This window comes from Eulemur rufifrons, chromosome 2 (genome assembly GCF_041146395.1).
Source record: "Eulemur rufifrons isolate Redbay chromosome 2, OSU_ERuf_1, whole genome shotgun sequence".
Lineage (NCBI taxonomy): Eukaryota > Metazoa > Chordata > Mammalia > Primates > Lemuridae > Eulemur > Eulemur rufifrons.
In genome coordinates, this window is record NC_090984.1 from 49,358,722 (window position 1) to 49,371,082 (window position 12,361).

Genomic DNA, 12,361 nt, shown 5'->3' on the forward strand with positions numbered 1-12,361 from the left:
ATTCCTGGTCTTTGCAGACGGGGCAGTTTGAGAAGTTGTCCCACAGTGAGCTACCTCTGAGAACGCATGTCTGGTAAGAGGAATGTGCTAACAGAGGGGATCTCAGAAGCATAGTCTGACATTTTTTAGAATAAAATAGGGAAATGCTCTGAATAAATGGAAAAAGGAACGCTGACACATGGAGCTCTAAAGAGCTGCCGCAATGATGTTAAAAGACACAGGAGTGCAAGGACGAGGAGGACACAGCAGCCAGTGTCCGCACAGCCAGCGTTCCAGGCTGAACAGGATCCCAGGGACTTTCAGCTCACCACATGCATCCACAGATGAAGACATGGACACCGAGGATGTGAAGTACCTTGTCTAAGGTCACACAGCAAGCCCAGGGCATGTGTGACACTCACTGTTTGGGGCTAGCTGTGGTCATTACCCTTCTTTGGGAACAGTACCCCTATTTCCCAGAGAACTCCCCTCTTTCACTCTCAGCCCACAAGCTTCGGGCTTCAGCTGACAGCACCCAAACTCAAGGGGCGGGCTTTGCTTCAGGCCTGGCCAATCAGAGCAGTGCACTACATTGCCCTGGCCACAGAGATTGGCTTAGGAATGAGCAGGTTACCAGGCACAGCCAATGAGATACCAGGAGGCTTTTTAAGGCTGTGGAGGTGGGCGCTCTCTCCCACTGGGCTTGAACCTGGGAGTTGGGTAGCAGAAGTGTCCGATCCTGAAGCGAGAAAAACCTGTCTGAGGATGGAGGGAAGACAGGGGTGGCTAAGCCCAGTGACGGGAGAGAGACACCAGGCCATCTCCACTGCGTGGAGTCTAAGATTAGACCAGTCCCCCTCTGGACTGCTCAATCATTCCTCCCAATACGTTCCTCCCTCCCCCCACATTTTTTTTCCTAATCTTACTTGAGTTGGGCTTTTTGTCACTCACAATCATGAATCCTTGTTTAAAACACAGGAAAAGTGAGTTTAATGGAGAGGAGAGTGTTGGACTCAGACAAGAAAAAACAAACCAGAGAGCAACCTTTGCCACTGAGCAAGCAATAAAGACTTTTAGGATAGATTTAGGATAGATTGATACCCTGGAGTAACTTGTGCACATGTGCACCAGGAAAGATATACAAAACTGTGGCAGCACTGTTTGCATTAACAAAAAAGCTAGCAACAATCCAAATGTCCATCAATAGGGGAATGGATAAATAAATCACAATACATTCAAACAGTGGAACGCTATACAGCAAGGAAAAACAATGAATGACAGCTTCACACGTTGACATGGATGACTCTGAAAAACACAATGTCGAGTGAAAAAAGAAAATAAATATGATTGCATTTGGATTAGTACCCAAAATATCCAAAACTTACCAATATATTATTTAGGGATACATACATATATAATAAACATGTAACAAAAAGTGAGGAAATGATAAACACAAAATTCAGATTAGTTGTTACCCTTGCAGGGAAGGTTATGGTTAGAGAGGGAGGCACAGGGGTTTCATAAGCATCCATAATATTCTATATTAAGCTGAGGGAGAGGGGGTCTGAGTACCTGGGTATGTATTTTATTACTCTTCACATTACATATGTGAATGTGTGGTATATACAGTCCTTTGTATTTATGAAACATTTCATAGTAAAAATAAGTAAAAGTCTTAGGATCATTACCTGGGAGGCCATTTGGCAGCTCTGAGTGTGAGGAACAAGGGGAAACAGCAATGGCTGTCATTTATTGAGCACCTGTGGGTTGAACACCTCTAAGCATTTGCATTTTCTCATTTAATCTTCATTAACAGCCCACTGAGTACTCTTAGGTACTGTGCTAAGAGTTAGGTTCTGAGCTTGGAGTTGGTGAAATAATCTACTCAAGGCCACAGAACCAGCAACAGGTGGACCCAGGATCTGAATTCAGGCCATCTGCCTGCAGAATTCACGTGCTGGGCTGCCCCACGCGCTGCCAAAGCCTGTTTTTACAGGCAGGACAAGCCCCTGATGCCCCCTGGTGCCAGTGCAGAGCTCTGGTAATTGCTGGGTTGGCCCACGTGTCCTAAGCCAGGAGGCCTGAAGAATTTCTCGTCCTTTCACGGAATCTAGGACGGCTGAATCTGTAGTGCAGCTTGGGACTGACTGTCCAAGATTGAGGGGTAAGTTAATTTGCTTGGGACTGAGGGGGTTCCTGAGAAGGGAGAATTTCGGGGCAAAAATAGAGAAGACCCTGAGCAAACAGGGTCAAATTGGTCATCCTACCTAACCTCTGAGCAGTGAAGTAGGGACAGAGAGCAAACTGACCTGACTGTGCCCCGGTGCAGGCTTTTGGCCTTTAGGTGCATTAAACCCACACAAGTACAATGTGTCCCAGTCATTGTCTTGGGATTCTACTGGTCAGAAAAACAACTTGTCCCCTTGTGAGTGTGGCTGGGGGCTAGAAGTATTTGGCTCCCTGTAGAGAGCCACAGGAGAAAGTGTGAGCTCTTTTGCAACTCAGGGAGGGGGCTGGTCTGTGGGAGTGAACGTCAGTGAGCGCTGAACAGCCAAGCGCATGCCGTCCCTTAGGAGAAAGCAGAAGAGATCATGACCATGGGAGAGGGCTGGAGTTCAAACCCTGACTCCGTGTACCTTGAGATGATTACCGAAATTTTTGAGCTTCTGTCTCTTCATCTCTAAAAGGAGACAACAATAACAACTTTACAGCATTGCTGGGAGCATTGTACAGAATACTGTATGTGAATTTGGCATAATACAGTACCTGACACATAATTGAGATACTGTATAAATGGTAGTTGTTATTTTAAAATTTTTATCAATATTTTAGAGATGGACCTGCATCCTGATTGGATCCAGCTCCATAGACTCCATAGAAGGAGCACTTCTATTTAGATAAATGACAACTGGCTCACATATAAACTATGTCCTGCATTGTGACACTTGCTATGTTGCCTAATTTGAAAAAGCCAACAATTAAAGTCTATGAGCCAAGGTTGCAGCTCAGGCGGCTGCCTGCCACCAGGGGGCGGTGTTGCCGAGTGACTGTTGTCAGGATAATTTGCAGGGCAGGCCCAGGTGTGGAGTGGTCCCCAAGAGCACAGGGCATACTCCTCACTCTGTAAACTTTCCACAAAATATGCTTTTAAACTCAGGTAGCAACATTATGTAGTAACATTCATTAGTAACCAGAATTTACAAGCATATTCAAAGAAGGACAAAATTCAAAGACATAAATGCCTAGGCAAATGCTCCCACAGTACTAGCGCAATCCAATGGCAGCTGGGATTTTTCTCTTTATTTTCCATTCATGCAGTGGAATACTATGCAGCTATGAAAACAAACACTGTATTACACACGGTATGGATGGATTTCATTAACATAATGTTGAATGTAAGAAGCCAGGCATGAAAGAATAATACTGGATGACTGCATGTATATAAAGTTCCAAGGTCGATCAAACTAATTATGGTAGTAGAAATCAGGATAGTGTTTTCCTTTGGAAGCCGGGACAGCCACGATTGGAAGAAGGCACAAGGAGGGTTTTTCGGTTGCTGGTAATGTTCTATTTGTTAATCAGGGTGCTGGTTACATAGGTGCATTCACTAGTGAAAATCCATCAAGCTGCACACTTGTGATACGTGCACTTTTCTGTGTGTGTGTCAAGCTTCAATTGAGTTTACTAAAAAGAAAAAAATCTGGGGGTGCCAGCATCTGTATAGTGGAGCACAGTAACCTTTGATTTGTGTCTGCCAAGTAAGTGTTCCCATCATTCTTCTCTGTTAACAGCTCCTGCCCAGCGGCCTCGGGGCAGTGGGGGTGGGGGTGGGGGGGTGGCCAGGACTGGCCTAGCTCAAGATGTCATCTCCTTGGCACTGGGGATTGGCCCAGAGGGCTGATCAGAGTCCCTCCCTAGGATAAAGATGCCTGTTGAAAAAACTTCTCCCTTGATGTTGGGTTGCTGAGCTTGGGCTGCCAGTGGCTATATTCCCTGCAGGAGGAGGGGGACTGGCTACGGAAGGAGAGAATGTGGCCCATGGGGGAAGAGGGGCAGAGGCAGAGGAGAAAAGAGCAGGACAAAGAGTCCTGGCTGCTTCGAATCCCAGGTTCTGACCTTCCTCAACTTCTCAGAATCTTCATTTCTTTCCATTCTGTTTGTTAATCTGGCATCTTTCCCAGCTAGGTGAGGCAATGAATTGCGTTTTATGCTTCAGCTTGTTTACTTTGGCTCCTACCTGCAATTGAAAGAGTCTTGACTCGTCCATTGAGCAACTGGGTGGGTGGCAGGACCACTCGCCAAAGGAGGCGGCACCACACGGACAGAGCTTCTCTTCTGGAGAAAGTGAGAGCAGCGTGAGTCCACCTCATCCCAGAACATGCGAGTGCTCTCCCACGTCAGGAAGGTTGACACCTAGGTGCTTTACGCGATCTTTGTGTGTGCTGGGCTACTGGCCAGCCCCCAAAGTAAGGACATGGAATCACTTCCTAGTCTGGGCTTCAAATTGAGATTCTATTCTTTCAAATTATCAATCTAATTGACTCCAAGCCTTCAACCAGTCTAGCTTAGAAATATTTCTTTCCTTCTTGGATTTCTCTCATCAGTGATAACCACAGAACCCCCAGCGATGCTTACTTATCCAGGGGGGTCAGGTCCTGGCCACGAAGGTCCTGAGCAGAGGAAATCGGGCAAGCTCCCATTAGCAGCGGTTCTCAGCTGACTCTTCATCTGTTTTCGCTGTCAGTGCCACATGGTGTCACTGTTGAAACACAGACAAGCCTATCACCCTGGTGTTGCCCTGCAGCACTAAGTCACAGATGCTGCAGCTCCTCTGGAGTTGTCCCCTCTGCCCACTGCTGGGCAGTCTGGTAGGCTGGCCATGGCCCCCCCACCAGCACCAGGTGCCCGGTTTGCCCCTGTGCCCCCTCTCTGGGAATGACACTGGGAGGGCTTTGCAGAGCACACCCGCAGGCTCCACGGCCCTCAGGGGGGCAGGTGGCTTCGGCTGTCCCGCCACCTTCCTGGCTCAGACGCACCTCTGGCTCCACAGCTCTGGATGTTTGCCCCTCCGTGCCAGGGTCGGGTGAGACCAAAGGGTTGCTACACTGCAGCTTCAGCCGCTAGCCCTGAGCTACCGTTCTCTCCCCATTTCTGCATTCTGCCCCTACAGTGAGGGACATTCTAAGCCAGGCCCAGCCCTCACCCCATTTCCTACTCCGACGATGAAGAACTACTAGCCGGCAGGGGAGGGGAGGGGAAGGCAGGGAAAGGGTAGTTACCACCACCCTTAAAGCTGTTCTTGAAGGAAAGGTAGGAAAATGCCCACCCTCCCCTTCAGGGGAGACAAAATAGACGATATATCTTAGTTTTGTAAAAATAATAATTGTCATATTCAGATCATTTTAGGAGTTGCAAAGATGCCTATAATATTCAAATGACTCAGTTCTGGGATTCAGCTAGGTTACTGAAGCTGCACTTTCTGTAACAGGGGACTGGGCCAAAAAGGCGATAACGTTGATTGCGGCCTGGTGTTTGGCAGGCGTTAGTTCTCACACTTCCATAAAGTCGCCATCATTGTTATCCCTGTTTTACAAATGAAGAAACGAAGGCTCAGAAAGGTAACTGCCAATAAAATGCTCAAGAGCTGTGGGAACCCACCTGGCCACAGAGCCATGTCTCTGACGGGCGGGCGCCAGCCACCTTCGAATCAGGAACCACCGAGAAGCGCTGAGCCTGGCCTCTGTCTTCCCTGACGTCACCCGTCACCCGCTTCTTTCTCCGCTGGCCTGTAAGGAGACACACCTGGATCCCTGGCTGGAGATAAGGCAGCTCCTGTTGATAAAGCTCCGTTCCCCTTTATGGAGCAAAATTAAATGTTTTTTTGTTCCCCAAAATCTAAGTGCCGTGGACAGAGCCTGCCTGTGCCTAAGACAATAGCAGCAGCTTCTGTGCCACGGGCTCTACTCTCTGTCCTCTGCAAACTGAGCCCAGTATTGAAGATTCTCAGCTCACTCTGGGGGTAAATATGAAACAAGTTTCTTTTTTCTACTAACTGTCCCCAACTATACTCTGTGAAATCCACTTCTCCTGCGACATACATATACTTGAGCAAAGAGAGCCCTCCTAACAATATGAGAACATAACTATTGTTCGTTTAAACAGCATACATTATTATGTGTATTTTTAAATATTCGTTAATTGTTTTTTTATTCACATCTCCAAAATTGAAGGTCTACAGATGGATAGAACGCTCATTAAGTATTCATCTTCCAAAACCTGGAGACACCATTACCCTACACAATGAATTAGTTAGATGTGCCAAGAACCAATTCTGGAAATGTTAATGTAAGCATCAGTGGGACAGTTCTTTTGGAGTGGCTTGAGATCTCTGGTCTGTCCGACAACCCCTTCACTATGTGATCTCCATCCTCTGCTTCTCACAAAGGGGCCTTTTGTTAGAGGCCCTTTCTTAAAGGAGGATCCCTTGAGCTCAGGAGTTTGACACCAGCCTGAGTAAGAGTGAGACCTCATCTCTACAAGAAAATAGAAAAATTAACCAGGAGTGGTGGCATGCACCTGTAGTCCCAGCTACTCAGGAGGCTGAGGCAGGAGGATCACTTGAGCCCAGGGGTTTGAGGTTGCAGTTAGCTATGATGACACCACTGCACTCTAGCCAGGGTGACAGAGGGAAACCCTGTCTCAAAAAAAAAAAAAAAAAGATAAAAATTTTAAAATAAAAGCAAATTATCAATCCTTTATCCAATTTGCAGTGAGCATTACTTTTGTGAATAACCAATGCAAAATAAAACCAACAACAGTTAAAATTCCACGTGGTAAACTTTTAAAGATTCACATCTTGAGAATTAAAAATGGACTTAGCAAAAATTAGACTTGTAAAGAAATAGCGGCCACAAAAGAAAATTCACAAAGATAAAAAGCTATAATGGGTAAAAGTTCATGGTATGTGGAAAAGACTTGATCCCAACAAAAATAAGTAAAAAAACTGGAAACATATTATTCTATTGAAAGTTGATCAAGAAGATAAAAAAATTAAATTGGCTTAACTGAATTTGCTCCAGAAAAGGCTTTTTTCTCTTTTTTTAATTTAAAATTATATATGCAGCCCCCTATTAAACACTCAATACCACTCTCCTCCTCCATTATAAATTTTAGGTACAGTTCATAAAGTATTTTCTTTTTTTTCTTTTTTTTTTTTTTTTTGAGACAGAGTGTCGCTTTGTTGCCCTGGCTAGAGTGAGTGCCCATGGCTTCAGCCTAGCTCACAGCAACCTCAAACTCCTGGACTCAAGCAATCCTACTGCCTCAGCCTCCCGAGTAGCTGGGACTACAGGCATGCGCCACCATGCCAGGCTAATTTTTTCTATATATATTTTAGTTGGCCAGATAATTTCTTTCTATTTTTAGTAGAGACGGGGTCTCGCTCTTGCTCAGGCTGGTCTCGAACTCCTGACCTTGAGCGATCCACCCGCCTCGGCCTCCCAGAGTGCTAGGATTACAGGCATGAGCCACCGTGCCCGGCCATAAAGTATTTTCTAGATAAAAGTTTATTAAATTAGTATACTTCTCATAAAAAAAAGTTTAACAGAACAAAGTTAAAACTTCCCCAAGATTGTAAAAAAGAGAGAGTTAAAACATGCACACATCAAAGCCACACATCAGGGCCAAATATACCATCCCTCAAGGTACCCATCTCAGCTTGTCCCCTGTCACTTTTCACCATTAAATTCTGTTGCTACTTCTGCAAATCATCCCGTGCCTTGCTTTGTTTTTCTTTCTTTTCTCTCCTTCCTTCCTCCCTCCCTCTCTCCTTTTCTCCCTTTCATTCTTCCTTTTCTGTCAACATTTGCCAAGCCCCTATTATGCTTGGGACGCTTGGCTCAAACGCAGTCCCTGCCTCAGCGGGGCAGCAGGACCCACAGCAGAAATGAGCAGGGCAAGATGGGCACTCTAGGGGGTGGGGAGCTGTTGTGAATTTGGACTGTGCATATATTTAAGTTCAGAACACACTTCCCATCAGGAACAACGCCGATTTAACCCACTCTGGGCCAGCATTACCAGGAATCCTGTGGAGTCACCCCCAGCAGGGACCAACTGTGCTGCCACCCAGGGCCTGGCCGGGCAGGAAATGGGGCCTTTTGCAGGACAGTAGCCGGGTGCCTTCGAGGGCTTCTGGGCATGTGGTGCCTCATGCAAGAACATTTGTTGGAGTTGTTTTGGCTGAGGTTGAAATTCTTGTGCTTGGTTTTATTTTTAATATGTAGGAGGTGAATTTTACAGGGGACTAAACTATATGAGGCCTAGAGACATCTCTAGAAGCATTTCTAAAGGATGTACACCTTCAGATACTTCCTGACACAGATCTGGAAATGACAGGAGAGCTCCTCTCTGCTCTCCTCCCTCTGCCCACCAGGTCAGGGAGTGGGAGCCGGGTCCCCTGGCTCTGAGTCCCTGAGGGCCTGCAGGGAGGGCTCCTCTCTCACCTGTCTACCCGTCTATCCTGTCACCATAGTTCTTGGCCTGGGAGCAGCCCTGGAGTCTGGACCACAGTAGGGAGGAGTGACCCAAGCAAGGAAAGGGTCTTCAAGGGCAGGAGGAAAGAACAGGAGAGAAGGACATCCCACGAGGCAGGGAAAAGAAGCCTGGCTCCCCCACCACCACCCTCGGGGTCCACCCACAAGGCTGCTCTCCCTGAAACGCCTCAAGCTGCCACAGCCTCCATCCTCCATCCTGGGCCCTCAGCTCCAGCCACCGCCACCTGGCACCAGGTCAGACCCTTGACTGAAGATCTCACTGGTCAGCTGCCTAGAACCAGCGTCCATTCTGGGTCTTCCCTGCGTGAGTGGGGTGGGCAGTCCTGAGGAGTAGACAGCACCCCTTCCAGGGCCCCTCCCAGACGCCCAGACCAGGCAGAGAGCTCCGAATGGTGGTGCCTGGGCTTCCTTTCACCGTAACTAAGCCCAAAACATATTTACGAAAAGAAGTCTTTACCACATTCTAATCTCTGTGCTTATTTCTTAAATTATAATCAAGGTAAGATTTAGAGAAAAGAGAATGCCTAGGTACAAGGAGGTATTTAATTCACTAATTTTCCATTATAGATTTACCTTTGTGAATTTTCTTTTGTGGCCACTATTTCTTAACAAGTTTAGGTTTTGCCAGATCCATTTTTTTATCCCCAAGATGTGATTCTTTAAAAGTTTACCATTTGAAATTTTAGCTGTTGTTGGTTTTATTTTGCATCGGTTATTCCCAAAAGTAATGCTCACTGCAAACTGAATAAAGGATGGATAATTTGTCTTCATTTTTTTATTCCAAAATAAACTATCACCTGTCAATGTTCAGTCTAATCCAGGTGCCTCCCTCACATTCTGAAAGTTCACCTACAATCAGACGTTACTCTGGGACTTTCGCATGACTTTCTCTTTGACTTTAGGACCTTGGTTTCAAACACCCTTGAAGAATAGATATTTCTGTCCACAGATATTTTTTCTGTCTAATTTCAAGCTTCCCGTCTCCCTTGTGGCAAAACAAAAAGTAAAATATTTCAGCCACATCTAGCATCTGCACACTTCCTGCATTGAAATAGTTGCCTTTTCCCAGTCATTTGCCAGCACTGCCTTCTAATGCAGATCTCCAGGAACAAGGCCCCTAAGAAATGCAAAGCACAAATGAACGTGCTTTGTAAACTGCTAACTGCCATGCTGGTGAGAGATCTGGCGACTATTTGAGTCACTTCCAAACTGCTTTTGATTTGTAGGAGGACCAGGCATGTGCTTTAAAGAACCTCAACCCCTTTTGTCGTTATCCACATGGCCATTCAAGCTATTTTTTTCCAAACAGCAGAAACAGAAAAATGACACTTTACACACATCTCCTGCCTACACAGGGAACTCTGGTCAGTCTGAGTGCAGGTCTGGCTGTTTCTTGCTTTCTGACAGGGCTCTTTAGGCCAGAGACAGTCCACCACTTGACACCTGAAGCCTCAGAAAAGAGAAGGAGATGGTGGTGTTTCCAGGCAGAGAGGATGCTGGCTAACTCAGGGCTAGGGCACGGAGAGGCAGGAAGATGCATATTTTGAACGTACATTTACAAACAGAACACAAAGAGGGTTTTTTGCTTTGCTTTATTTTTATCTTTGTGTTTTTAACATGGAACTATTACATATTCTCTTTAAGCTGCCAGACACGGCATCTACCAAACCAAAGAAAGGGCTGAAATGAGAGGCAGGTAAATGAATAGATTCTGTTCCAGCCCAAGTCATCAGCCCTGAACACCAGGCCAAGTATTCTTTTCAGGGCTCAAAATAGAGATCTGGGGGTGTCAGACAAGAACCAGGCGAGTGTCTTCACCTTCCCAGGAAAGAGAATCTCTTTTAGGAACCAGATGGTCTCAGCCACTTCACTTCTATCCCTCCTCCCCGCACCACCCCCCCCTCCACACACACACACACACACACATATTGAGTTTCACGCTTTTAAAAATAGCTCCTGAGCAGTGGGGAGCTGCCTCTGAGCCTGGATCCCAGCCCCGAAACGCAGGCTTCCCTTGACTGAGAGCTGCCCTACATAAACCTGATTCTAGCTCCTGCTTACCTTTCTTTCATGCAGCACAAGAAATTTCTCTCTACCAGAGCAGCTCCAGATTGAAATATTCACAGAGACAGATGTGGGACTCCTATAGCTGAGCCCAGACTTCCTTCAGCTGCTTAATAATTCATGCAGCTTATCTCCAGGAAGAATCTGATGGCATTGCTTTCACTTTCTACAAACCCCCCTTGAAGTCCCCCAAGGATGCCCTGACAAAGCCTCAGCTCCACGCAGCCTGTCCTGAGCCCCAGAGGCATGGCTGGGATGAATCTCCAGGCCTCAGAAGGCCATCCTGGCCTGGGAACCAATATGTTTGTCCCACAGAACCCAGAAGGGGATGAAGAAAGCAGCAGGTCAGGAAGAAATTTCAGTGCGTTTGAGGAGACACAGGACCTGGAAGCTCCCGATCTCCCACCTTCACTTCCCACGGCCCCTCGGGGCTCTCAGGTATGTCTGTGTTCCTGGGGAGAGGGCTCCTCGCCCCTTAAATTTCATCCCCACTTTCCTTACTCTGAATAAGATCACCTGCATCGCTGCAGAGTTAAGAGGTTGTGCTTTTGTTAATTTCTGTCTTCCCGGGAGGAGTGGCTTTACCCCACGCCCATCACCTACCTGCCGTTACCTCCCTGGGTGCTCAAAAGAGCTGATAACAACAGCGGTGACCTCTTACTGAGCGCATTCTGTATGCCTGATACTCTGCTAGGGAGGGACGGTATCTGCATGTGGGGAAGAAACTGAGGCTCTGAGAGGTTACGGAATTTTCCGAAGGCCACACAGCTAGTCTCAATGGGTAATCTGGGGTGGAGGACATTTCTGTTACCATGACACTGAGAAGAGTGAATGGGATCATGTATGTGAAGGATGTAGCAGGGTGCCTAGTGCAAAACAGGTGCCCAAACTGTGCAATGTAGCAGCGGCCCGGCAGGGTTGTGAATGTAATTACATGCAGCTGGGAGACAGGTGAGGGGGATGTATTGATTTGGCCTTCCTCATGAAGCCACCTAGTGGTGAGTGAAGAAAAAGCCTTTAACAAGCAAGTCCCATCTGGTCAATTTTGTGGGCTACAAAAATTGAACAGCATCTTTAGGTAACGGGCAGGTGACCCAGATTGCCTCCCCTGCTTCTCCTCTGGCTGGGTGTGTGAGCTTCCTTTGGGCTTCCAGCAATCTGGGGAGGTAGCGTGTTCTTGTGCCCCTCTGGCTGCTGTGGTCTCAGCGGTGGCACCAGGCTGACTTGTGCAGGGGGTGAGCCTTGCTTCTTCCTGCCAGCCGAGGCCTCCCTCGAAGTGGGCACTGGCCAAGGTCCCATCACCTCCTGTGAAGCCCTCTGGTCTCTGGTCCCTTTTTCTGGTCCCTGGCTTGGTGGGTCCATCCTGAGCCTCAACCATGGGGTCACTGTGCCTGGCCCTAGAAGGTCCCACTTCACACCTGCGTCCCTCAACCCAGTGTCTACCACACAGGTGGCTGAGGGCCATTTGGGGGATAACCCAGTCCTCATGAGGACACCGCTGCACCCCTTAACCATGCTGACTGCCCCATGGAGGCTTGAGGCCTCTGCTGGTGACCCATCTCAGAACCAGGTGTGAAAAGGGGTCAAATGTTTCCCTGAGCTTCTCTGCCCCACACCGTCCCACCCTTCCCAAAGACGCATCTTCTGCAATCTCCCAGACACCGGTGAGCAGGCTCTTCACCCCTCCCTCTTCCTGACCCCACCTCCTTTCCAGAAGTTTCTCTGTCTTACCTACCAGGCTGGCTCTTGACATGCTGAAAGGGGAG

At 47.5% G+C, this 12,361-nt stretch overlaps 1 protein-coding gene across 1 annotated transcript in view; it reads left to right on the forward strand.

Moving 5' to 3' along the window:
• The first annotated feature begins 10,841 nt into the window (after positions 1–10,841).
• PLA2G4E (phospholipase A2 group IVE) overlaps positions 10,842–12,361 on the forward strand; it is a 57,870-nt gene continuing 56,350 nt past the window's right edge. The window contains exon 1 of the mRNA XM_069484471.1: positions 10,842–11,033. Within this exon, the coding sequence (XP_069340572.1) occupies positions 10,842–11,033 (192 nt within the window). The remainder of the gene's footprint in view (positions 11,034–12,361) is intronic.